Source organism: Gigantopelta aegis, chromosome 9 (assembly GCF_016097555.1).
Source record: "Gigantopelta aegis isolate Gae_Host chromosome 9, Gae_host_genome, whole genome shotgun sequence".
In the NCBI taxonomy this organism is placed as follows: domain Eukaryota; kingdom Metazoa; phylum Mollusca; class Gastropoda; order Neomphalida; family Peltospiridae; genus Gigantopelta; species Gigantopelta aegis.
This window is the reverse complement of record NC_054707.1, coordinates 4384726-4410817: the sequence shown is the minus strand read 5'-3', so window position 1 is coordinate 4410817 and position 26092 is coordinate 4384726. Positions and strand designations below refer to the sequence as shown.

The 26092-nt window shown below is 40.1% G+C and overlaps 1 protein-coding gene across 1 annotated transcript in view; it reads right to left on the bottom strand.

Annotated features, from left to right (window-relative positions):
• Positions 1-20882: 20882 nt before the first annotated feature.
• LOC121382343 (probable cytochrome P450 12a5, mitochondrial) overlaps positions 20883-26092 on the bottom strand; it is a 41414-nt gene continuing 36204 nt past the window's right edge. The window contains exons 8-10 of the mRNA XM_041511929.1: positions 22963-23041; positions 22253-22459; positions 20883-21598 (exon numbers count right to left, since the gene is read on the bottom strand). Of these exons, the coding sequence (XP_041367863.1) occupies positions 21485-21598; positions 22253-22459; positions 22963-23041 (400 nt within the window). The 3' untranslated portion in view covers positions 20883-21484. The remainder of the gene's footprint in view (positions 21599-22252; positions 22460-22962; positions 23042-26092) is intronic.

Below are 26092 nucleotides of genomic sequence, written 5' to 3'. Positions count from 1 at the left end.
GAAATTGCTCGTTATAGACAGGAGGTCACAATGCAAGATGGCCATTTTAACAGGCCCGACAGTACTTAAAAACCCCGAAGAATCACAGACAAACTTAAGTTTCCAAAGACTTCAAAATCACAAAATACAAGTATTTGTGCAGGATATATTTGTAATTGCCCATTATACATTGGTGATCACAATGTTAACTGGTCATTTTAGCAGGTCCAACAGTACTAAAAAAACAAGGACCATAGATAAGTTTAAATTTCCAACGATTCTCTGTTGTTGGATTTGTTTTTACGACCATCCTATAGTTATTTTAGATTAGATACGGCCCTGATATATCTAACTGAAGTAAATAAGTGGTTGTAATACACGGTTCCCGTTAGTTTAGATTGTATTCACAGTCACGTTTCGCAGTGGCATGTAACGGTTCCTTTCCCATCTGAACGCCTGGATGCAGCTGCGCCGATTCTGTCAGTTTAGTTTGTCTGCTCCCGGCATTATCAAATATATTAAGACGGGATTTAATGGGGGTTTTCTTCATTTTTAGTTTTGTCTCCCTTTTATTCTCTCTTTTTTTTTTTTCTTCTTTTTTTCTTCTTTTCTTCGTAGTGCACTGGCTGGAACGAGAAATAGCCCAACTGATGCGCGGCCAGTTGGGCTATTTCTCGTTCCAGCCAGTGCACTACGACTGGTATCTCAAAGGCCGTGGTATGTACTGGCTTGTATGTGGGATGGTGCATATAAAAGATATCTTGCTATTAATGAAAAAATCTAGCAGATTTCTTCTCTAAGACTATTACCAAAGACTATATGTCAAAATTACCAAATGTTTGACATTCAATAGCCGATTGGACGGGAAGTAGCCCAGTGGTAAAAGGCTCGCTCGATGCGCGGTCTGTCTGGGATCGATCCCCGTCGGTGGGCCCATTGAGTTATTTCCCGTTCCAGCCAGTGCACCACGACTGGTATATCCAAAGCCGTTGTATGTACTACTCAAATTTAAAGGCGGCATTTACGGCAATTGCCGTAGGTCAGTGGATTTACCGATGGGAGTCTTGAGCCGTTGGATAACAATTATTGCTTTTAATTTTCAATTTTTGTAGTCATTTGCTTCTGGTTCCTGGTTTAAAATTGCCGTAGAAAGACTAAACATGGCCGGAGACAGGCTCAAAATTGCAGCAGCCAGGCTGTAGGTGAGTATTTTGCCTTAGGCAAAAACATTTTTAAAAGTCCGTATATTTCGGTCCGTATCGGTCCGGGGGCGGGACGTAGCCCAGTGGTACAGCATTCGCTCCATGCGCGGTCGGTGTGGGATCGATCCCCGTCGATGGGCCCATTGGGCTATTTCTCGTTCCAGCCAGTGCACCACAACTGGTATATCAGAGGCCGTGGTATGTACTACGCTGTCTGTGGGATGGTGCATATAAAAGTCCCTTGCTGCTAATCGGAAGGAGTAGCCCATGAAGTGGCGACAGCGGGTTTCCTCTCTCAATATCTGTGTGGTCTTTAACCATATGCCTGACGCCATATAACCGTAAATGAAATGTGTTGAGTGCGTCGTTAAATAAAACATGTCTTTCTTTCTTTTCTTTGTATCAGTCCGTTTCGGTCCATTTCGGTGATTCGTTGGACCGACAAATTTGTAAGTTCGATCCCTGGAGTAGACTGGACGCAAGATTCCACATTATTGGGGGGTTTTCGTTCGTGTTCGCCCTCTCCCCGATTCTGTAACCATTACATGTAACTAACTTTGAAAATATTTCTGTGAGAATCATTTATTGAACTCCCTACCTCGGTACCTCATTTTGAAACGGAAATTTCACTCAGCGCGATATACATCGGGAAAGCCGTATAATAACGCTTCTATGTTATCCTTATCTAATTAGCTTCCTAACCCTCCACAGGGTCAGTAATTGCCTGTTTCAGCGACACAAGCCCACAACGTGATGCCAGTGACGAAGATAATTAGGTTGAAAAAGATAGGCAGACAGACAGACAGACATAGAGACATTACACAAGGGAGAGAGAGAGAGAGAGAGAGAGAGAGAGAGAGAGAGAGAGAGAGAGAGAGAGAGAGAGAGAGAGAGAGAGAGAGAGAGAGAGAGCGAGAGCGAGAGAGAGAGAGGGTTAACTGTTACGTCACTGGAATATATATTCTACGAGAAAACGGACTACATTCTTCCATCATCAGCAAAGGATCTTTTATATGCACTTTCTCACAGGCAGGACAGCGAAAACCACAGTCTTTAGTGTGGGCACCGAGGAGGAGGAATCAGAAAATGAGTTCATGAGAGAGATGAATGAATACTTCGAGGTGAAATTAAAATAAAAAGACACTTTACTCCGTTTTAATAGTAATATTATAAACTGATGGTAAATGGATTACAATATTAATACTTTCTTGTGCTGATTTCAATTCCGAATCAAGTTTGACATATTTCATTTAGTATTTGACACTTTGGGTCTGTTCCAGGGTCTCGTAGTCGCCACTTGGTACTGTTGTGATGTTGATCCAGACACTAATTGGCATCCATTGTGCATTTTGTTTTCCAATTGCATCTACCTCATCGGTAATCTGGCAAAACACCGTTAAACACTAGCCAAACAGATCCATACAACATGCACTTCCACACCGAAAGATAATATCCAAATCGATGTATAGATTGTATCTATCTCCTCTTCCATTTTCTTACATTCTTGCCGTCTCGGTCAATCAGATTTTGACCCCCATCTCTCATTCCGTTGCTAAAATGATTGGCCGAGGTGAATGGAAGGTTGTTAACCAAATGACTGATTTGAGTACCTTGTCAAACAGTCAAATAAAAATCTTGGCTTATTTAGCAAGTGTCGGGGCGGAATTTGGCTCAGTCGGTAGAGCGCTCACCTGAGATGCTTTGGTCCTGGGATCGAACCACCTCAGTGGACCCATTCTCTGACTGGGTTTTTTTTTTTTCCTGTATCAACCAGTGCTCCACGACTGGTATATCAAAAACTGTGGTACGTGCTGTCATGTCTGTGGGAAAGTGCCTATAAAACTAAAATATATTTTTATGCTCGTGGAGAAATGTATCGGACTGCCTCTGAACTTCGTATCCAAAATTATCAAATGTTTGACGCCCAATAGCCCATGATTAATAAATCAGTGTGCTCTAGTGGTGTCGTTAAACAAAAACAATCTTTAATTTTTCAAGTGTCAGTGATTGCATTATAAGATTCCCCCATTATGTCCCGGCTTGAAGAGGGTGGTCAGCTCAGGTTAGCTTCATAACGACCTGCTTTGATCTTTAAACAGTGGTGAAAGAAATCATTTTAAATGGTTGAAATTCACAAACGTATTTTCGATAATACGGGAATGGGGTACTTCTATACCAATCAAAATAATTATTTCAAATCGTATAAACAAGAATTAAAACAAAACCTCTGTGATCAATTTATACAACAGTGTTTTTCGCACATTACAAACTCTTCTAGGGGACAATTTTATACATTATTTAAAACAGAAACCTCGAAACCTATTTGTCGAGATTATCGTACCAAAATAGATGCTGGATAACTAAATTGCGTACGTCAAATTTAAGATTACCAATCAAAATTGGCAGATGGTTTAATGTTCCTAGAGAAAATAGAATATGCAAACTTTGTAATACTGATATTGGAGATGAATATCATTATATATTCAATTATAAAAATTATAATATTGAAAACATTAGAAGAAAATATATAAAACAATATTATAGAATTAAACCTAGCGTTTTTAAAATGAAGGGCATGCTGTCATGATGTAATGTACCATTATTAAAAAACCTAGCTATATTTACTAAAAGATTGTCTAGTCATGTGAACTGACGTGTCTCCGCACATTTTAGTGATTTTGATTGCATATCTTGTGTTCTATGTTAAGTATTGATACTTCTGTGTTGACGCCTGTTCTTGTCATTTGTTTTAATGATGTATTTGAGGTGTCTTCTTGTTACACATTGTAATGTGTTTGAGTGTTGATTAATAAATCTTGAATCTTGAAACACTTACCTTAAAGGGGATGCGTTAAACTTTATTTCTTAACATTATTATTTGCGTTTGTATTGACTATACCTTGAACAACCTACCCGTACAAAATACATCCAAATAATCATATTTATAGTCAGAAAACTTTCAAGTGGGAGACCGTTACAAGTTAACCGAGAGGATATTTATAGCGAACATGTTTTCATCCCATAATGTAATAGCTCCAGTAGTATGTAATCTTATTCCGCGGTGGGTATTTATTTAAATAAATGTCACCTACCCTCATATAATCGCATTCCATTTGAACGTGTGTTGAAGAGGCATGTTAAACCGAGTCTTTTGTGTTGTTGGGTTGTTGTTGTTTTTTTTGTTGTTGTTGTTGTTGTTGTTTTTTTGTTGGGTTGGGGTGTCTTTTTTCTTTCTTTTTTTATTGCTGGTTTTTTTTTTTGGGTGGTTTTTTTTGTGATGGGTTTTTTCGGGGTTTTTTTTGGGTTTTTTGTATTTGTTTTTATTTTTTGTATCTGTTCACATCTGTGATTTCTCATAAGCAGTTATCTGTCAATAATAATTAAATATTGATATTTGCTTTTGTAGAGAACAAGAATGGATATTGAATCGCGATCGTTGATATTGTCTTTCGCTTTGTTTTCTTAAAAGTACAATACGTAGTGTAACTAAACATTAAATATCCATCTAAAATTCGGTTAACAAGTATGGAACAGAACAGGGGCGGACAGATTGGGTGGATATGAGGAGTACATGCCTCTCACCCTTTTCATTTGTTTGAAGAAAAAAATTCCGTTCATTCAAGAGTTCAGTTTGCTTTGTTTAACGACACCACTAGAGCAATTTGATTAACTACTCATCGGCTGTTGGTTGTCAAACAGTTGGTCATTGGATCAATGGATATTTTATATGCATTTTCCCAAACAGGTTTACATAGTTATATAATGTTTAACAATTTTAATGGCCATAATCTTATTCATATACTTAGATCTTTGTTTGATACCCAGTAGCCAATCTGTATTTTTGTGTTCTGGGGTTTCGTTGAACATTCATTCATTCATTCATCTATTCATTCATTCATTCATTAATTCATTCATTCATTCCCAGACAGGACAGCATATACCACGACGGACTTTGATATGCCAGTCGTGGTCACTGATTGGGACGGGGAAAATTCGATGAGTCTGACATGGAGATTTGATCCTCTGACCCAAGCACCTCAGGCGATCGCTTTATCAACTGAGTTAACTGATCAAAGTTAACAAAAGAAAGTTTGTTTAATTTAACGAACACCACTAGAGCCCATTGATTAATTAATCATCGACTACTGGATGTCAATCATTCTGACAGTCTCACAGGGGAAACCATTAGTAGAAAGGGATCTTTTATATGCACCATCCCCCAGACAGGATAGCACATACCACACTGGAACGAGAAATAGCCCAATGAGCTCATCGACAGGGATCTATCCTAGACCGACCGCGCATCAAGCGAGCGCTTTACGACTGGGCTACGTCCCGGCGCTACTCAAAGATGTATTATTTTAATCAAACTGAGCAATTTCTAACATGCTCCACACCCACTTCGTAAAGGTCTAAATCCATCCCTCTTCTGTTACTGTTTGGTTACTGACGTTGAGGTACCGAATCGCTTAGACTTAGGATGTTTATAATAAAACACAGCTTGTTTTTTTCCGCCAATTCCCACAAGAAAAACAAGTCAGTAAAAAGATGTTCTGAGCTCCTGTAAACACCGGACCAACCCCAGAAATATGATAAGTTTTGACAGTTAAAGTTTGTTTTGTATAATGGTCATGTACAACACCGTTATCCCCTAAATTTATCTAATCACATCTGTAGAAACACTAATACTATTTAAATTTCGGTTTGTATAACGACACCACTAGAGCACATTGATTAATTAATCATCGGCTATTGGATGTCAAACATTTGGTAATTATGACTCGTAGTCATCAGAGGAAACCCTTTACATTTTGTTTCTAATGCAGCAAGGGATCTTTTATATGCACCATCCCACAGACAGAAAATCACATACAATGGGCTTTGACCAGTCGTGGTGTACTGGTTGGAATGAGAAATTTTGTTAAATGGATCCACCAAGATGGTTTGATCCTGCGACGCGAGCACCTCAAGCGAGCACTCAACCGACTGAGCTAAATCACGCCCCCTGATTCTATTTGTGTGTTCTCTTAATTCTATCCATCAGTATATTACAATGTCATGTAGCTAAAAGTTAAAGTTAGTTTTGTTTCACGACACCACTAGAGCACACTGAATTATTAATCATCGGCTATTGGATGTCAAATATTTGGTAATTTTGACATATAGTCTCAGAGTGGAAATCCTCTACCTTTTATTTTTTAATTAGTAGCAAGGGATCTTTATATGTACCATCTCACAGACATGACAGCACATACCAGGGCCTTTCATATATCAGTCATGGTGTACTGGCTGTGACGAGAAACAGCCCAATGGGCTCTCCGATGGGAATCGATAGTTACAGTTAAAGTTTGTTTTGTTTAACGACACCACTAGGGAACAATGCTTTATGAATTATCGGCTATTGGATGTCAAATATTTGGTAATTTTTTACATGTAGTCTTAGAGAGGAAACCCGCTACATTGTTTCCTTTAGTAGCAAGGGTTCTTCATACGACGGCAGTTGTGGTGGACTGGCTAGATCGAGAAATACGTTTTGAAGCCAAACTGATAGACCCTGTTTTTAAAACACTACGACATAGTTATCACTATTATATCCGTTTTTCATAATTGACATCAGACATTATTTACATTTTATTGTTCAGATTTACCATTTCCGTACACCCGAAGTGTTTCTCGTCAACCTGATGCCTCAAATACCACAAAAGGTTTAGTTTTTTAAGTTTAATTCTAAAAACGTATGTGCCTCAGAGAAGTAACGGTTATGGAGTCGGGCTCTAGTCTATTTTTAGAGGATATTTTCCCGTTTCAACATCGCAGACTCTTGTTTCACTCTGTAGTAACTTTTTCCAAATGTGTTACTGATTTGTAGATTATTCAAACTTGGTGTCCATTTTCATGGGTTGAATCTAAGATCTGGGTCTTACTATTCCATGCCAAAATGTAAGTAACATGATTTGCAAAGGAACTGAAAGGAATATTTGCTTCAAAAGATCGTCTGCACGCTATACACGGTAATTTCGTTCTGATATAGAAATGTGCATGGTTTATTTGCCCCAGCAATATATATATTTGCACTACACGATGTTAGTAATGACCTGTATGGTCATTGCTAGACGGATTCTTTATTCAGCAGTAATCAGTTTGGCGCAAGATTCTTACATTATGAGAAATGGAATGATTTGTTAATGTGGCAGATATAATTCGGTACTAACCACTTCGGGTCACTGTTGTGTGAGCTCTTTATTAATAAGTAATCAGTGTGGTCCAAAGTCTTTTCTTTGATAGATCCTCTTGACCGTTCTGCTGGGGTGTTTCTTGTCTCTTGGCATGGGGGAGGGGGGGGGGGGGGTGTAGGACGTAGGCCAGTGGTGAAGCGCTCGCTTAATGCGCGGTCGGTTTGGAATCGATCCCCGTCGGTGGTCCCATTGGGCTATTTCTCGATCCATTCAAAGCATCATGACTGGTGTTTCGAAGGCATGGTGCATATAAAAGATCCCTTGCTACTAATGTAACAATGCAGCGGGTTTCATCTCCAACACTGTCTGTCAAAATTGACATCCAGTAGCCGATGATTAATAAACCAATATTTTTTGTGGTGTCGTTAAAAAAAAAACCTTTAACTTTTTGTTCTTGGAATGGTGGGAGTAAAATTCATACATACACTGACCTCCATTTAAAACGCACCAGTGAGATTTGTAATTGTAAAAAAGGATATGAGAAGAGAAAAAAACACACATTTAACTGATTTTGTATAACTGGATATATTCTCGAAGGCAATAAATAGCCCAAATTCTGTACACAAAGCTTAGGGTTTTTTGTTTGTTTTATAGCAACTTACAAATTTGATAGCTATAGCTGAAAACTGGGCGGTTTTTAATGGAGTTATAGTATATTAGTGTGTGAGTAATTTGCCTCCCAATACAAAGTCTGGAACGTAGTGATATTTGAAACAGACTTAGTTTAATAATATAAACTTCTGCCAGCCCCACATCTTACACATCCCACCCCCACACCCCACCCCACCCCTCGCCTGAGTAATATTCGTTTGTATGTTTGACAGGAATTAGGACGATTTCGTTTGTATCCAGGTCACTTTGGATTGCTAGCAGTCATACAGAATGTGTCTTTGTTATTGATATTGATGTTCCGAATGACCGTTATTTAGCGTACACCTCGGTATAGCCTGATAATGTGCGGCAATAAACATTAAATAAATAAACGAGCCGATGTGACGATCTTGTCGGCTTTACGCACTTTTTAATCGAGTGACTGCAGACTAGAACCGACCACCACCTGTTTGCCCGGTACGTACGACTGAAAGTTTGTTTTGTTTAACGATACCACTAGAGCATAGTGGTTTATTAATCGCCTGCTATTAGATGTCAAACATTTGGTAATTTTAACATTATAGTCTTAAGGGGGAAACCTGTTACATTTACCCCTTATTAGCAAGCGATCTTTTCTATACACCATTCCACAGACAAGGTAGCACATACCACGGCCTTTGATGAACCAGTCTTGGCGCACTGGAACGAAAAATAGCTCAAAGGGCCCACCTTGAGGGATCGATCCTAGACCGACCGCGCATCAGACAAGCGCTTTACCACGGGCTACGTCCCGCCCCGGTACATATGATGATACCAGTTGGGGAATCGACGATGGCGCCAACGTGACTGAATAGTTGGTAGGTGTGTGATGTTTATAACAAAAACAACCGTTATACGCCACTTGTAATGATACAAGTCCGTAATAGTCAAAAAGAGATTATTTTAAACTATAAACATCAGAACAATCGAAAAGACGAGAGGTTTTTACGCTAATATTAAAAAAGAACCCAAAATTTGAATTGGTAGGTCCGACTGCCTCCATCCTATACCACTATTTCAGGCGCAGATCCAAGAAGAGGTTGCTGGGGTGCGCATCCACCACCTCCAAAATTCGAAGTGCCTCTAAAATTCCTGTATCTAACATGAAATATTATTTAGTTTAACGACACCACTAGAACACATTGATTAATTAATCATCAGCTATTGGATGTCAAACAATTGGTAATTCTGACACATAGTCTTAGAGTTAAAGTTTGTTTTGTTTTACGACACCACTAGAGCACATTGATTTACTAATCATTGGCTATTGGATGTCAAACATATATTATGGCCATTTTGACAGTCATAGAGAGGAAACCCGCTACATTTTTTATATGTGGGTTTGTTTTCATGCAAATGTAAAGCAAACAAGGATTGAATAGGAATTAAACGTAACATTTGCAGGGTCTAAAGAGTTGAACATGACTATAGTATCTGATTACTTGTACTCCTGGAATCGCCCTTACTGCTAGTAATATAATCCGTAATTACTGAGTATTTCCACGCGAAATATGTTCGGCATTACACGCTCTGTTGTATCTACGTCTGGAGTTTCATTGTGCATCATAAAGAACACTGCGCCAATACACCAAAGTGGAATCGGTGTTTCCTCCCTTTATCTCTCTCTCTCTCTCTCTCTCTCTCTCTCTCTCTCTCTCTCTCTCTCTCTCTCTCTCTCTCTCTCTCTCTCTCTCTCTCTCTCTCTCTACCGGCCTCGGTGGCGTCGTGGTAGGCCATCGGTCTACAGGCTGGTAGGTACTGGGTTCGGATCCCAGTCGAGGCATGGGATTTTTAATCCAGATACCGACTCCAAACCCTGAGTGAGTGCTCCGCAAGGCTCAATGGGTAGGTGTAAACCACTTGCACCGACCAGTGATCCATAACTGGTTCATAAAAGGCCATTGTTTGTGCTATCTTGCCTGTGGGAAGCGCAAACGTGGTGACAGCGGGTTTCCTCTCAAAAATCTGTGGTTCTTAACCATATGTCTGACGCCATATAACCGTAAATAAAATGTGTTGAGTGCGTCGTTAAATAAAACATTTATCTCTCTCTCTGTCTCTCCCTCCCTCACTCCCTCTCTCTCTCTCTCTCTCTCTCTCTCTCTCTCTCTCTCTCTCTCTCTCTCTCTCTCTCTCTCTCTCTCTCTTTACTGTGTCTCACTCTTTTTCTCTCTCTCAATCTCTCTCTCTCTCTCTCTCTCTCTCTCTCTCTCTCTCTCTCTCTCTCTCTCTCTCACACACACACACACACATAAACACACTCTCACTCTGTCTCATTCTATATATCTTTCTCTCTGTGTATCTTTTTCTGTCTCTCTCTCTCTCTCTCTCTCTCTCTCTCTCTCTCTCTCTCTCTCTCTCTCTCTCTCTCTCTCTCTCTCTCTCTCTCTCTCTCTCTCACACACACATACACACACTCTCACTCTCTGTCTCATTCTATATATCTTTCTCTCTGTGTATCTTTTTCTGTGTCTCACTCTCTTTCTCTCTCGCTCTTTCTCTCTCTCTCTCTCTCGCTCTCTCTCTCTCTCTCTCTCTCTCTCTCTCTCTCTCTCTCTCTCTCTCTCTCTCTCTCTCTCTCTCTCTCTCTCTCTCACACACACACATACACTCTCACTCTCTGTCTCATTCTATATATCTTTCTCTCTGTGTATCTTTTTCTGTGTCTCACTCGCTCTTTCTCTCTGTCTCTCTGTCTCTCTCTCTCTCTCTCTCTCTCTCTCTCTCTCTCTCTCTCTCTCTCTCTCTCTCTCTCACACACACACATACACTCTCACTCTCTGTCTCATTCTATATATCTTTCTCTCTGTGTATCTTTTTCTGTGTCTCACTCGCTCTTTCTCTCTGTCTCTCTCTCTCTCTCTCTCTCTCTCTCTCTCTCTCTCTCTCTCTCTCTCTCTCTCTCTCTCTCTCTCTCTCTCTCTCTCTCTCTCTCTCTCTCTCTCTCTCTCTCTCTCTCTCTCTCTCTCTCTCTCTCTCTCTCTCTCTCTCTCTCTCTCTCTCTCTCTCTCTCTCTCTCTATCTCTCTTACTGTGTCTCACTCTCTCTCTCTCTCTCTCTCTCTCTCTCTCTCTCTCTCTCTCTCTCTCTCTCTCTCTCCCTCTCTCTCTCTCTCTCTCTCTCTCTCTCTCTCTCTCTCTCTCTCTCTCTCTCTCTCTCTCTCTCTCTCTCTCTCTCTCTCTCTCTCTCTCTCTCACTCTTTAACAAAAGCTATTTATTATTATTTCGTCAATAAACTGGTCATCTCCAGAGAAACAGTACTTCCTCTATAACGATCAATTGTGACGAAGTTGGCGGATGTTAAATACTGGGGACCTTCCGTTCACCATCCATCACAACTCGGTGTCCATTCGAGCAAGAACCATCAATTTTAATTAAGGTATATTCAGGCAAACGTGAAGCAAGCGAGCCCGTGAGCGAAAAGGACTTGTGTCAAGTTTGACAGTCGTCTTAAATTAAACAATAAATAAATAAATGAATGCTGATTGCTGGAGAGTTTTTCCATAGAGAAATGATTACTTAAACATCGACTTGCTTTTCAGATGAACCGTCTTTAAGGTAATAGCTGTGATTAGTTCACAAACTGCGACACGTAAAGCAGCTTGTTTGTGGAACTCTACACCCACACTGTAATTTGGTTTGTTTGGGGGGGGGGGGGGTCTATCTTTTTTGCACTCACTCACACACACACACACACACACACACACATACACACACACAAACACACACATTCTGAGCAGTGACATTATCCATCCAATGAGGGGCGGGCTTACAGTAGCTCAGTGATAGTGTGCTCGCCTGATGTGTCACGAGTCGCAGGATCGATCCCCTTCAGTGAGGTTTTCTCGTCGCAACCAATGGGCCACTATTAGTACATCAAAGGAAGTGGTCTGTAGTCTTGTGTCCATGGGAACGTGTATACAATATCCGCTACGGTTGCTACTTCTCGGAACAAGTTGTCTGTGCGGTGGAAACAAGCTTTGCTTCCCTTCCCTTTGTGTCTTTGTTGTACTAAACTGACGGAAAGAAATAAAGGATCACACCAAAACTAACAGGAAAGATCAGTGATTGCAACGGAAACCCGTATCCATGCTGTCACTGTTAGGAAGTTAACTGTGTTGCTTACATTCAATTTTACGTTTCTGACATTCAATCTTACGTTATTGGCATTCAATCTTACGTTATTGGCATTCAATCTCATATTACTGACATTCAGTCTCATATTACTGATATTCAATCTCACATTTCTGACATTCAGTCTCACATTACTGACCTTCAATTTCACGTTACTGATATTCTATCTCACGTTATTGACATTCAATCTGATATTACTGATATTCAATCTCACATTTCTGACATTCAGTCGCACGTTACTTACATTCAATCTCACATTTCCGACATTCAATCTCACATTACCGACATTCAATCTCACATTACCGACATTCATATTACTTACATCTCAATACGTTAATGACATTCAATCACACATTTCCGACATTCAATCTTACATTACCGACTTTCAGTTTCACATTACTGACATTCAATCTCACATTACCTACATTCAATCTCACATTACCGACATTCAATCTCACATTACCGACATTCAATCTCACATTACTGACATTCAATGTCATATTACTTACATCTCATTTTACATTACTGACATTCAATCACACATTACTGACATTCAATCGTGCGTTTCTGTCATTCAATCTCACGTTACTGACATTCAATCTCACATTACCGACATTCAATCTCACATTACCGACATTTAATGTCACATAACCGACATTCAGTCTCACATTACCGACATTCAAGCTCACATTACTGACATTCAATCTCATATTACTTACATCTCATTTTAAATTACTGACATTCAATCACACATTACTGACATTCAGTTTTAGATTACTGATATTCAGTGCCACATTACTGATATTCAATCCGGAACTTGTACTTTTTACAGACATTATGATGCAAATCGTGACTAAAATTGTTGTCTACAATACCATTGGTTACCTCATTTCTTTCTCTCAGTATATTACGTACGCTCAATGTTAAATGTCTTGCTGTGTTTGGGACGTAACCCAGTGGGAAAACGCTCGCTTGATGCGCGATCGTTTTGGGATCGATCCGCGTCGGTGGGCCCATTGGGCTATTTTTCGTCGGTGGGAGGGTGCATATAAAAGATCTCTGGCTAATAATGGGAAATTTTTTACTTTTCGACCGACCTTTCAAAATTGCGCCAAATTACTCAACAAAACTGCGCACCTTTTCTCTTTGGCACATCGCTCCACTCATAATTCCATAGCACCCAAAACCCATCCGCCTGCTACCGATTCAATCGGACTGCTGGTGCTTCCTTGCACCTGCCAGTGCAGACGGTCCCTTCTCCTTCCCCCCCCCCCCCCCACCTTTCCTGTCTTGGACAGAGAGGCCGGCCAAGGCCGGCACCTGTGCCCACGACAGGCGTGCGCTACAACAGCTTGCTCTGAACGTGCACGTAAAACCCTTTGACCTTGACCTTGACCTTAATGGGAAAATGTATCGGGTTTCCTCTCTAAAAATGTATATCAGAATAATCAAATGTTTGACATCCAACAGCCGATGATTAATAATCAATATGCTCTAGTGGTGTCGTAAAACAAAACAAACTTTAACTCTTTTTTTTCTGGTTTAGGCTAACTTCGGAGCTAACATTTGACGCGGGTGTTGCAAAGCTTTTTACTCTTTTCATACAAATGACAGACGAATATGTAAAGGTATTATTTGAATAAACCATGCACGGGTAAAATTGTGAAACAAATCAATGCTAGTTGTTGTGCTCCATTAGTAAAACTTATTCACATAACTTCGTGCCACAGTTCCTAGGGTATTTGTTTGTACTTTTTCTGTTTGAGCTGTCAGATTGAGTGATGTGTGAAATGATAATGTCACTATGTCTTTAAGTGCTTTCTACACTGTTCAGAGTAGACGAATAGCTTGGAAAGTGTTTATTAGCTTTCATTTAACGTATCGAAAATGTATTTAGGAACATAGATAAATTGTTGGCCATTTGTAAGATAAATTCGTTGAAATTGTTTAAATATTTAAGAACGAGCTGTAAAATTAGTTATTAGTTTGCATAAAAAGTATCTAAAGAGTGATTTTGCAAATAGAAAGAACAATGATTATTTCCTTATGCTATTAAATGGGTTAACAAGGTTTAAAAACATAAAAACGCTCCGAAATGGTTATTAGAATGATAAAATGTATCTAAAATATATTTTGGCATATATATAAATTATTGTTGATTTAGATGATTATATAGAAAGAAAAATAGAAGAAGGAAGGAAATGGTTTATTTAACGACGCACTCAACACATTTTATTTACGGTTTTATGGCGTCGGACATATGGTTAAGAACCACACAGATTTTGAGGGAGGAAACCTGCTGTCGCCACTTAATGGGCTACTCTTTCCGATTAGCAGCAAGGTATCTATTATATGCATCATCCCATAGACAGAATAGCACATACCACGGTCTTTGATGTACCAGTCGTGGTGCACTGGCTTGAGCGAGAAATAGCCCAATGGGTCCACCGAAGGGGATCGATCCCAGACCGACCGCGCATCAAGCGAGCGCTTTACCACTGGGCTACGTCTCGCCCCAGAAAGAACAATGGTTATTCTTATATGATTAAATTTGTTAACAAGGTTCAAAAATATAAAAACGCTCAGAAAATTGTTGTTGGGATAATAAAATGTATCTTAAGTGTATTTTGGCACATAGATAATTAAATGGGTTAACACTGTTTAAAAATGTCAGTCAGTTCTAAAATTGCGCCTATATTTATTTGATCCATGCCGTGATTTTTGTATAAAAAGCACCAACAACCAAAATTAATTGCAAATATACATTTTATTTCGTACTTTTACAAAAAGAAAACAAATATAATAATCCAGTGTTGTAACAATGCCTTCATTGTTATTTAATACTATCATGCAACACAAAAACAAGTTCCATAGGCGTACGGGCACCCATTATTTTAATTCTATGCGAATACGTTTTCTCATTTTGTTGTTAAAGAAAAGACGGCTCATTCATCAATGAAAAACATACAAATCAATTAGACCCTTCTACTTCAGGGACATTTATTATTCAGCTTACCGGTACCGGTACTCCACAAAATAGGTTTTTCTACTTTTCGGTCCGACATCCATCTCCATATCGATTCTAAAAGTATAAGCGACGGGTCTGGTGAATGATGGCAACGATACTTTGTTTAACAAAACCACTGAAGCACATTGATTAATTAATCATCGTCTATTGGCTGTCAAACACTTGGTAATTTTTGCATATAGTTTGGAAGGAAGGAAGGAAATGGTTTATTTAACGACGCACTCAACACATTTTATTTACGGCTATATGGCGTCAGACATAATATGGTTAAGGACTGTAGCCTTAGAAAGGAAATTCGTTACATTTTTCCATTACTACCAAGGGATCTTTTATATGCTCTACACCATAGACAGGATAGTACATACCACGCCCTTTGATATACCAGTCGTATCTAACTAGATGGAACCAAAAATAACCCAATGGGCCCACCAACGGGGATCGATCCCAGACCGACCATGGGTTACGTCCGATTTGTCTGACCAGTCTTGGTAGTGGCAGTCCTCCTACAGGCGAAGTAGGAAGGGTGTATCGTCCTATGAGTGGCAGTCCTCCTACAGGCGAAGTAGGGGTGCATCGTCCTATGAGTGGCAGTCATCCTACAGGCGAAGTAGGAAGGGTGTATCATCCTATGAGTGGCAGTCATCCTACAGGCGAAGTAGGAAGGGTGTATCGTCCTATGAGTGACAGTCATCCTACAGGCGAAGTAGGAAGGGTGTATCATCCTATGAGTGGCAGTCATCCTACAGGCGAAGTAGGAAGGGTGTATCGTCCTTTGAGTGGCAGTCATCCTACAGGCGAAGTAGGAAGGGTGTATCGTCCTATGAGTGGCAGTCATCCTACAGGCGAAGTAGGAAGGGTGTATCATCCTATGAGTGGCAGTCATCCTACAGAGGTGAAGTAGGAAGGGTGTATCATCCTATGAGTGGCAGTCATCCTACAGAGGTGAAGTAGGAAGGGTGTATCATCCTATGAGTGGCAGTCATCCTACAGAGGTGAAGTAGGAAGGGTGTATCATCCTATGAGTGGCAGTCATCCTACAGAGGTGAAGTAGGAAGGGTGTATCATCCTATGAGTGGCAGTCATCCTACAGAGGTGAAGTAGGAAGGGTGTATCATCCTATGAGTGGCAGTCATCCTACAGAGGTGAAGTAGGAAGGGTGTATCATCCTATGAGTGGCAGTCATCCTACATGCGAAGTAGGAAGGGTGTATCGTCCTATGAGTGGCAGTCATCCTACAGGCGAAGTAGGAAGGGTGTATCATCCTATCAGTGGCAGTCATCCTACAGGCGAAGTAGGAAGGGTGTATCATCCTATCAGTGGCAGTCATCCTACAGGCGAAGTAGGGGTGTATCATCCTATGAGTGGCAGTCCTCCTACAGGCGAAGTAGGAAGGGTGTATCATCCTATCAGTGGCAGTCCTCCTACAGGCGAAGTAGGAAGGGTGTATCGTCCTATGAGTGGCAGTCATCCTACAGGCGAAGTAGGAAGGGTGTATCATCCTATGAGTGGCAGTCCTCCTACAGGCGAAGTAGGAAGGGTGTATCGTCCTATGAGTGGCAGTCATCCTACAGGCGAAGTAGGAAGGGTGTATCATCCTATGAGTGGCAGTCCTCCTACAGGCGAAGTAGGAAGGGTGTATCATCCTATCAGTGGCAGTCCTCCTACAGGCGAAGTAGGAAGGGTGTATCGTCCTATGAGTGGCAGTCATCCTACAGGCGAAGTAGGAAGGGTGTATCATCCTATGAGTGGCAGTCATCCTACAGGCGAAGTAGGGGGTGTATCGTCCTATCAGTGGCAGTCATCCTACAGGCCAAGTAGGAAGGGTGTATCATCCTATGAGTGGCAGTCCTCAATTCGGGGAAGTAGGGGGTGTATCGTCCTAGGATTGGCAAACCTCCTACAGGCGAAGTAGGAAGGGTGTATCGTCCTAGGATTGGCAAACCTCCTACAGGCGAAGTAGGGGGTGTATCGTCCTAGGAGCGGCAGTCCTTGATAGTGATTCATGACAGTAGTCACGATAATTTTCCTTGTAATCGTTTGGATAATTTTCGGCGTCCTTCTATAAGAGAACAAATAGCTTTAACATACTGAGCCTCTCCAAAACATAGATCTTGAACCGTCAAATCAAAACGACGAAAGTATTAGTGTATTCAAGTTCGTAACTCGACGCAAGACAGAGTTCAAAACACGTTTGAGAACTGTGACTCCCGAGACAGGTTAAACGTTTGTTAAAGTTTGTTTTGATAGCGCATTGATAAATTAATTATTGACTACTAGTACTAGCATTAGAGGTAAAGCATTTGTGAATTTGGACAGAATTATAGTTTAAGAGTAAGAGGAAACCATTAAAGGCTTATTGTCACAGATCACTGATCTATTTAATTGTCTGCAAAGTATTACCTAAACAAAAATAATTTGATTTGTCCCTAAATGTACTTTATTCAACCAACTTCATGACCACCATACTCCACAGATAGGACAGCGCACTGGCTGGAAGGTTGGACGAGAAAAAAACAACTGGAGAAGAAGCTTGTTTTCATTAACGACATCACTAGAGCACATTGATTAATTAATCATCGGCTATTGGATTATATTAGATTCGATTAGATTAGATGTTTAACGATACCCCAGCACGAAAAATACATTGGCTATTGGGCGTCAAACATTTGGTAATTCTGACACGTTGTCAGATTGAACCCACTACATTTTTCCTAGTAAGGCAAGGGATCATTTGTATGCACTTTCCCACAGACAGGAAAGCACATATCACGGCATTTGACAAGTTGTGGTGCACTGGTTGTAACGAGAGAAAACCCAATCAGTTGAATGGATCGACCCAGGTGTTTCGATCCTGCGACGCAAGCACCTCAGACGAGCGCTCAACCAACTGAGCTAAATCCCGTCCCCCAGAGCTCAGTGAATATTTGAGGCGCGTGTGCTGAACATGCAGGGTGGGGTCTAGACTGGCGAGTGAAACCTTTCGAGAGAAGAATTGTATTTTTTTTAACTCGCTTTGAGCAGGGAATTCGATCCCCAAACCCCTTCCCTCCGCACACGCATGTGGATTTAAGTGCTTGTGATGGTATGCACAACATTGAGCATTAATACATGTATATCAGATGTTGAGCATATCCTGCCACGATGGTGGAATTCGAGTAGAGCACATGTAGTTTGCAAGTTCGTGGTTGTCATAAAACAAATAAAAATTATGTACAAGATTTCCATCACAAAAAAAGATAAAAACGGTATGCATAATGTCAAAACCGGGTAAACATCAGACATCATTTTAGTCAATGATGCGATCAATCTGAAAATAGCCATACAATTTCTGTTCAGAAAGCCCTGATCGTCATATTAACCCTGATGAAACAATTTAGATGCCAGAATGATATGACTTTCTTTGAAATCGACATGTAACGTAAACACATTGGCGTAGCCAGAAGTTTATAGTTCGGGGCGTGGTGGGGGTGGTGGTGGTGGCAGGGGCGCTATTTATGACTAGTGTTATGGGGCGACAGAAATAAAAGCTGGTGGAGAAAAGAGATGTCCAATGCCTCACCCCAGCTATGCCAGTGACCGATCATGCTCTAAGATATCGCAGACGTTGTGTATGTAGACACGAAAAGCTGGAGCAGAAGGAAATTGACAATTTGCAAGCTGAAGTCATCTCCTTTTTTAAAATTTGTTTTGTTTAACGACACCACTAGAGCACATTGATTAATTAATCATCAGCTATTCAAGGTCAAACATTTGGTAATTCTGACAGGTAGTCATCAAAGGAACCCCGCTACATTTTTTCTAATGCAGCCAGGGATCTTTTATATGCACTTTCCTACAGACAGGAAAGCACATACCACGGCCTTTGACCAGTTGTGGTGCATTGCCTGGAACGAGAAAAAAACCCGATCAGTTGAATGGATCCACCGAGGCGGTTCGATCCTGCGACTGTAAGCATCTCAAGCGAGCACTCAACTGACTGAGCCAAATCCCGCCCTTCTCTCTTTTAAGTAGCTTACTTTGGATGTAGGTTGACTGTTAGTGAACGAATCCTTCTTCGAGTGATCTACATTGCCGGACACAAAGGGAGTCACAGGGATCCCGTTTCGAGGTGCCCATTTTAATCACTTTTTTCTTTTCTTTTTATTTTTTTTAATTCATCATCCAGAATATATAACACTAAATTGCCATGAAAACATATCTCATCTTTATTTCAAAATTGTCCGAGGAGCCTGTCTTCGAACCTGCCCCCACCCCCCACCCCCCACCCACCCCATCCCTCCCCTTTTCCCCCTTGCAGATCTCGATCACTTTGGTAGCTCAGCTCATTGCCTTCGACAAACTCAGACTACCCTCTTTGGGTTTGTCTGACCTCACCTTTACAAAATCCTAGATCCGCCCCTGAATTCTAGAACAACTTATGAACAAATTATATTACAATGGGTATGTCTGTAACATGTAGTCTTTATAGACTGAGTGTCAGTAAATTATATATATATATATATATATATATATATATATATATATAAGTGTCTGCTCGAGATTTTACATATGTTAGTTCCATTGCATTGGTCGTGCGGTAAGGATCTAATTAATACTCATTGTAAATAACGCATGATAATACAGTTATTATGTACAGTCTAATTGCATTGAATTGCATTACTTTATATTAATAATAATGTTGAGAGGAACACATAAATACGTATAGCCGTCGGAAAATAACCGAGTGGTCACATGTTACTTTGCCTATCAAAATGTGGTGGGCAAAACATATTTTAGCAATTTGAAATATTGGCAAAATCACAATAATATACTCAACAGAATTAATTAAGGGCCAATAGATGTGTTGGTAATTCTTTATTAGTGTCATATAAATATATAGCACGTTTGGATCACAGGTGACTTCTAAACATTATTTAAGTAAAATGTCACCAGTGATACAAAGAAAGAAAGAAGAAAGAAGTGTTTTATTTAACGACGCACTCAACACATTTTATTTACGGTTATATGGCGTCAGACATATGGTTAAGGACCACACAGATTTTGAGAGGAAACCCGCTGTCGCCACTACATGGGCTACTCTTCCGATTGGCAGCAAGGGATCTTTTATTTGCGCTTCCCACAGGCAGGATAGCACAAACCATGGCCTTTGTTGAACCAGTTATGGATCACTGGTCGGTGCAAGTGGTTTACACCTACCCATTGAGCCTTGCGGAGCACTCACTCAGGGTTTGGAGTCGGTATCTGGATTAAAAATTCCATGCCTCGACTGGGATCCGAACCCAGTACCTACCAGCCTGTAGACCGATGGCTTGCCACGACGCCACCGAGGCCGGTCTCACCAGTGATACGTGCACAATTCTTAGACACAATGGTTTGTCGTGCATTTGTTTAAACTACCGAAATGTGTCTCAGATTCGTTTCACTTTGGTTCGTATATTTGCATTTTATTCGCTCTAAATTTTCGTTTAAATGATTAAAAAAAGTTTGTTTTGTTTAACGACACAACTAGAGCACATTGATATATTAATTATCGGCTATTGAATATCATACATTTGGTAATTTTGACATATATTTTTAGAGAGGAAACCCGCTACATTTTCTTTATTAGTAGCATGGGATTTTTTTTTTTATGCACTATCCGGCAGACAGGCTAGCACATACCACGGCCTTTGATATACCAGTCGTGGTGCACTGGCTGGAACGAGAAGTAGCCCAATGGGCCTACCGATGGGAATCGATCGCAAACCGACCACGCATCAAGCGAACGCTTTACCATTGGGCCACGTCCCGCCCCTTTAAATGATTAAGTTTAATTAAGAACGGGACACAACATCGACACCTTACAACAATAGAAGCTACACCTCTTTCTTCCTTCCTTTCTTCTTTTTTGTTTTTACTTTGTATATTTTTCTCGAGGGTTTTTCTTTGTTACTATATTTATTATTTGTATTGTTATTTTTTTTTTTTTTACTTTATTTATGTCTCTCGGTTTTTGGTTACAGTATTTAAAGGAAGATGCCGAAAATATCTGCTGTCCCTTAATTAACATTGTTGAGTATAAAATAGGCCAATAATAATATATGTTAATGATTGTGATGAAGCAGGATCTTGCATTCCTTTCCTTTAATCACTGGGTACTTTGGCCGGTGATCTGAAGATGGCAGATGTGTGATTCACCATTTTAGCGAACTAATAATACGTTATGACATCGCGTTCACAAAATATCGACAGATAATGTTGTGTTAGTCAGAGGTCACCGGAAGTAGGTCTTGAGGTCACTTAAGATCGGTGAAGCTGAATTTCAGGGGGGTGAGCGGGGTGTTCAAGAGGTGTACGTCGTACTCCATATCTACGTCGTGGCGATACCGCACCTCGAAGTTTTGTAGAATCTGAAAAAAGATAAACAAAATGTTTTCATTTTGTAGGACCTAAAAAACAAGTTTATACATTATTTTAATTTCTTGTATCAACAGAAATTAAGAAAGATGATAGTAATCCATCTCAGTATCCGAACTGGATTTTTCTGAGGCATGCATGTACTCTCGGCCTAATTGTTATTTGGATGTAAACATAACGGTGATGTTACACAAATTAACGTCGCAGACCCTAGCTTCAACTAAAAACGAACACCAAGTTAGCATCATCTACAAACCTGTGAAACATCTGTTTAAACTTAAAATAAAGGGAAGCAAGAGTCTGTGACGTTTAAACTTAAAATAAAGGGAAACAAGAGTCTGTGACGTTTAAACTTAAAATAAAGGGAAACAAGAGTCTGACGTTTAAACGGGGCAGGACGTAGCCCAGTGGTAAAGCACTCGCTCAATGCGCGGTTGGTCTGGGATCGATCCTCGTCGGTGGGCCCATTGGGCTATGTCTTGTTCCAGCCAGTGCACCACGACTGGTATATCAAAGGTCGTGGTATGTACTACCCTGTCTGTGGGATGGTCTGATTTAAAGTATCAGAAACAGAGATCTAACAGTTAACAATACGCGATGGCGTTTACTCACCAGGGTCTGCGAGTTTTAACACCACACATCCATACCTTAATCAAGGCCAGCGATACTTCTTGTTCGGCGAGTCGCTTGCCGGGACACGATCTCTTGCCGAAGCCAAACGGCAGATACGTGAAGGGCCTCGGTTTGAGGTGGAGGTCGTCGTCTCGCAGCCAGCGTTCAGGGCGGAAAGAGTGAGCATCGTCAACGAAGTCGTCCTGTTGGGCCGACAGGTCGGTGTGCAGTCCCAGATACATCTAAAAAAATATATATATATACTATATTCCTCTTCAATTGTTTAGACCCTAATTTGTTTGCAAATGATACGTTTAATTCCTATTCAATCCTTGTTTTTTTTACATTTGCATGAAAACAAACCCAAACCCCGACAGGTTTTATATTCAATGCATCAACTAAAATGCACAAAGTTTACTTATTTCTATTTTACAAAAATCTCTGTATGTTTTGAATGAAGATTCTTTCTCCTATAAATAACTACGGCTGTTTGCATAACAAACGATTAGGACCTTTTATTTTTGTAAAACAAAATATATTACAGAATACAAAAAAAAATGTATGGTCAGATGGATGGACGAACGGACGGGTGGGTGGATAGATGGATGGATAGATGGATGGATGGATGGATTGATGGATGGATGGAAAAACAGAGGGATGCATGGACGGAGGGACTGACGGATGGATGGATATACTAGTTTCATGAAATAATTGCTATTAGTAGATGTCGTGATTATGAACTCACCCCAGCAGGCACCGTGTAGCCAGACAAGACGAGTTCAGTGCTGTTAGTTCGACCATTACCGGCCGTCACGGGATTCAGTCTGCAATACAAAATCAGAAACCATTATATAGTGATCTGAGCAAAGCGGAAGGAGGGAGCTTCTTTTGCCACATAGGTTACTGTTACACATTAGCAGCAGTGCGTCTTTTATATCCCACATACAAGATAACACATATTACGGTATTTGATATGGTAGTCGTGGATCATTGGTGGTTGTAAAGAGAAAAAGATCCATCGGTGCAATTATATATACTACCCTATAGCACTTCAGAAGAACACTCAATCAATGAACTAGATCCCGACCCATGTTGAGACCAACAACAACAACAAATAGTCGGTCTATGGTAGGACCAAAGTTCCAGAATGGACGCGGTGATGCTACTTTTTTCCCTTTATGTTTTTTTCCTTTATATTTTTTTCCTTTAATTTTTTTCTGGAAAAACATGGATTTCACAAAAAAGGCGGGTATATTTTGTTTTCCTTATGTCCCCCGGATTGGCTATGGTGCCCCCTCATTTTCCGTGCAGCATTATAGATGGCGCTGTTGTACTTGAAAGAAAAACAAATACTGACGCGCAAGGTTAAAATCAATGCTCGCGCTGACCAGTGACCAGCTATATATATGTTTTGGACTAACTGAATTGCGACGGGTTTCAAAACATAATTTGTTTTTAATTTTTAAAAGACAAAAAAGGAAGAAGAAGAAATGTTGTATTTAATGACGCTCACAGCACATTTTAACTATGGTTATATGGCGTCAGAACCAAAATAAAGAAGAGTGTTATCGTCATCAATATGACTCTCGTAACATAAAACATTCTGTATGATATACACTAACTATAGTCCGTCCAATCTTCCTACAAACATGTGTTTTGGTAAATAATTTCAGTTTGGTATGACGTAAAAAGAAAAGTAAAAGTGTTTAGGAAATAACACAAATATACTATGTTTTGTGTGCAGTTTAGGACCAATCGACTCAGAAATAAATAGCTTGTAGTAAATTCCACAGTATAAAAAACAGGCGTTCCCCGTAGGACGGACTAACGTCACTATAAATCTTCAGCAGGTTTACATTTCGTAAAATAATAGTCCGGTTACATCCAGTCACCTAGCCACACGTGTTCATTAACTATGCAGTGACCGTGACATCACTGTACTGAAAAGTATAATTGTGAAGCCAGGGATGTCACTTGTAGAAGGAAATCATCTTCTGTGCTAATATTTCAGACGTATCAAACACGAAATCACGCTAACTGTCCCCTAAAGGCACGGATGCACCGTGTTATCCGATGTAACATACGATATGCCAAACTAGACGATGTATTTCGAGTTGAATGTGAATGATAGCAGGTGCGTATGTTTGTGAGACGTTTCACTGAGCGAGATGTCATAAATCATTATGATGTGCATATTCCGGTAACAGCAAGAGTAAGATCACGGATTTCGAGTGATACATCAAAAAATTGAATGGATCATTTTTTAGAAACCGGTCATTTTTCAGGGAGCATACCCTCTCCAACATATCTCGTTTCCTTTTGGGAGTTCAGATCATTTGTCTTCGACAAACTTTAAATTACCCTTTTTATAATGTTGTTATCCCACAACGTTACAAAATCCTGGATCCGCTCCTGGGTGTCATTGGTCAAAAACGACAATTACATGTAGCAATATATATGAAGACTGATTTAGTGCATGGCTTGTTTGGAGATCGCAGGGTTTCATGTCTTATTTAATTCAAAACAACTTCTTCTTCTTCTTCTTCTAAATCCTTTTCTGATTCTCATCCTTCTTATTCGATATTTTCTCTGTTCCGGTTTAAATCTCGGATCATAACAATAGTTATATTATAGATCACTGTCCATGTTCATCTGTATGTGTGAATTGAACTTCACCCTGAATCAGTTTCTATTAGTTTTTGTTATTTTTAACACAGTTTGTTGCTGCTTAGACCATGGATACAAATGTAAAGCAGTGATTCGGGGCTCCCAACCCCGACACTGCTATATGATCTGGGACAATAAATATGTATTAAAAAAAAAGACACAAAAAACCGACAATTGTGGCATCGAACAGGGACGTAGGATAGGAGGTGGGAGTGGACGAATACATCCCGACCCCCGCTGACGTTAAACTGATTGTTTACAGTTGAATATTGGGCTATTCCTGGAGAAAATGTAGACAAAGGTGTCCGCTAGGTTCATATTCAACACTTTATCCAGGTCCAGATCACGCTACGCGCTTGTCAAGTAAATAATAACAGCGGAAAATCCTAAAACACCATTTCGTTATCTCCTAAAAGACCATTTCGTTATCTCCTAAAAGACCATTTCGTTATCTCTTAAATGGTAGTTCGATATTTTCCCTTAAAGGGACAGACCTTAGTTTTTAAATACTAAGGCATAGCTTTTACTATTAGAGCCATTTATGATCACTGAAATCAAACATTACTTATTTTTTATTGTTTAGATTATCCATGTCTGTACAACAGAAGTTTTTCTGGTCATCCTGGTGTTTCTAATACCACTCGTGCACGTGCGTCTTTGAAATACCGTTAAGAAGACGCGCTCTAGTCTATTTTGAGGGTATTTCTCTGTTTCAACGTCACAGACTCTTGTTTCACTCTGTTGTAACTGTATTCAAATGTGTTACAGTTTTGAAGACTTAACTAAACTTCGTGTCCATTTTCACGGCTTAAAACTTGGGTCTGCTCCTTTAAGTTACGAAAATTGCCGGGAACGTTACCATAAAAACGTTAACATTTCGTTGACGTGACGTCAACAATGCTTTGACGTCAATATGGTTATTGATGTCAAAGCGATACTACGTACATTCTTTAGAATAGAGTCTAACTTCAGAAATGTGCGAACAGAATCGCTATCTGGCATTTATAATCATATTTATTATAACTGTGAATTTACTTTAAATTATCATGGATCTAATGCTACTTAATGACGACTGTTAACAACCGCGCTGTTCTGTTGCAATATTTCCAACAAGACGATCGAGTGGATATGAATACCTGTAAGTGTTTGATTGTTTGTTCCTTTTACTGTTTGTCTGTTAGGACCGTTAGAGTTGGAGGTGGAGGTGC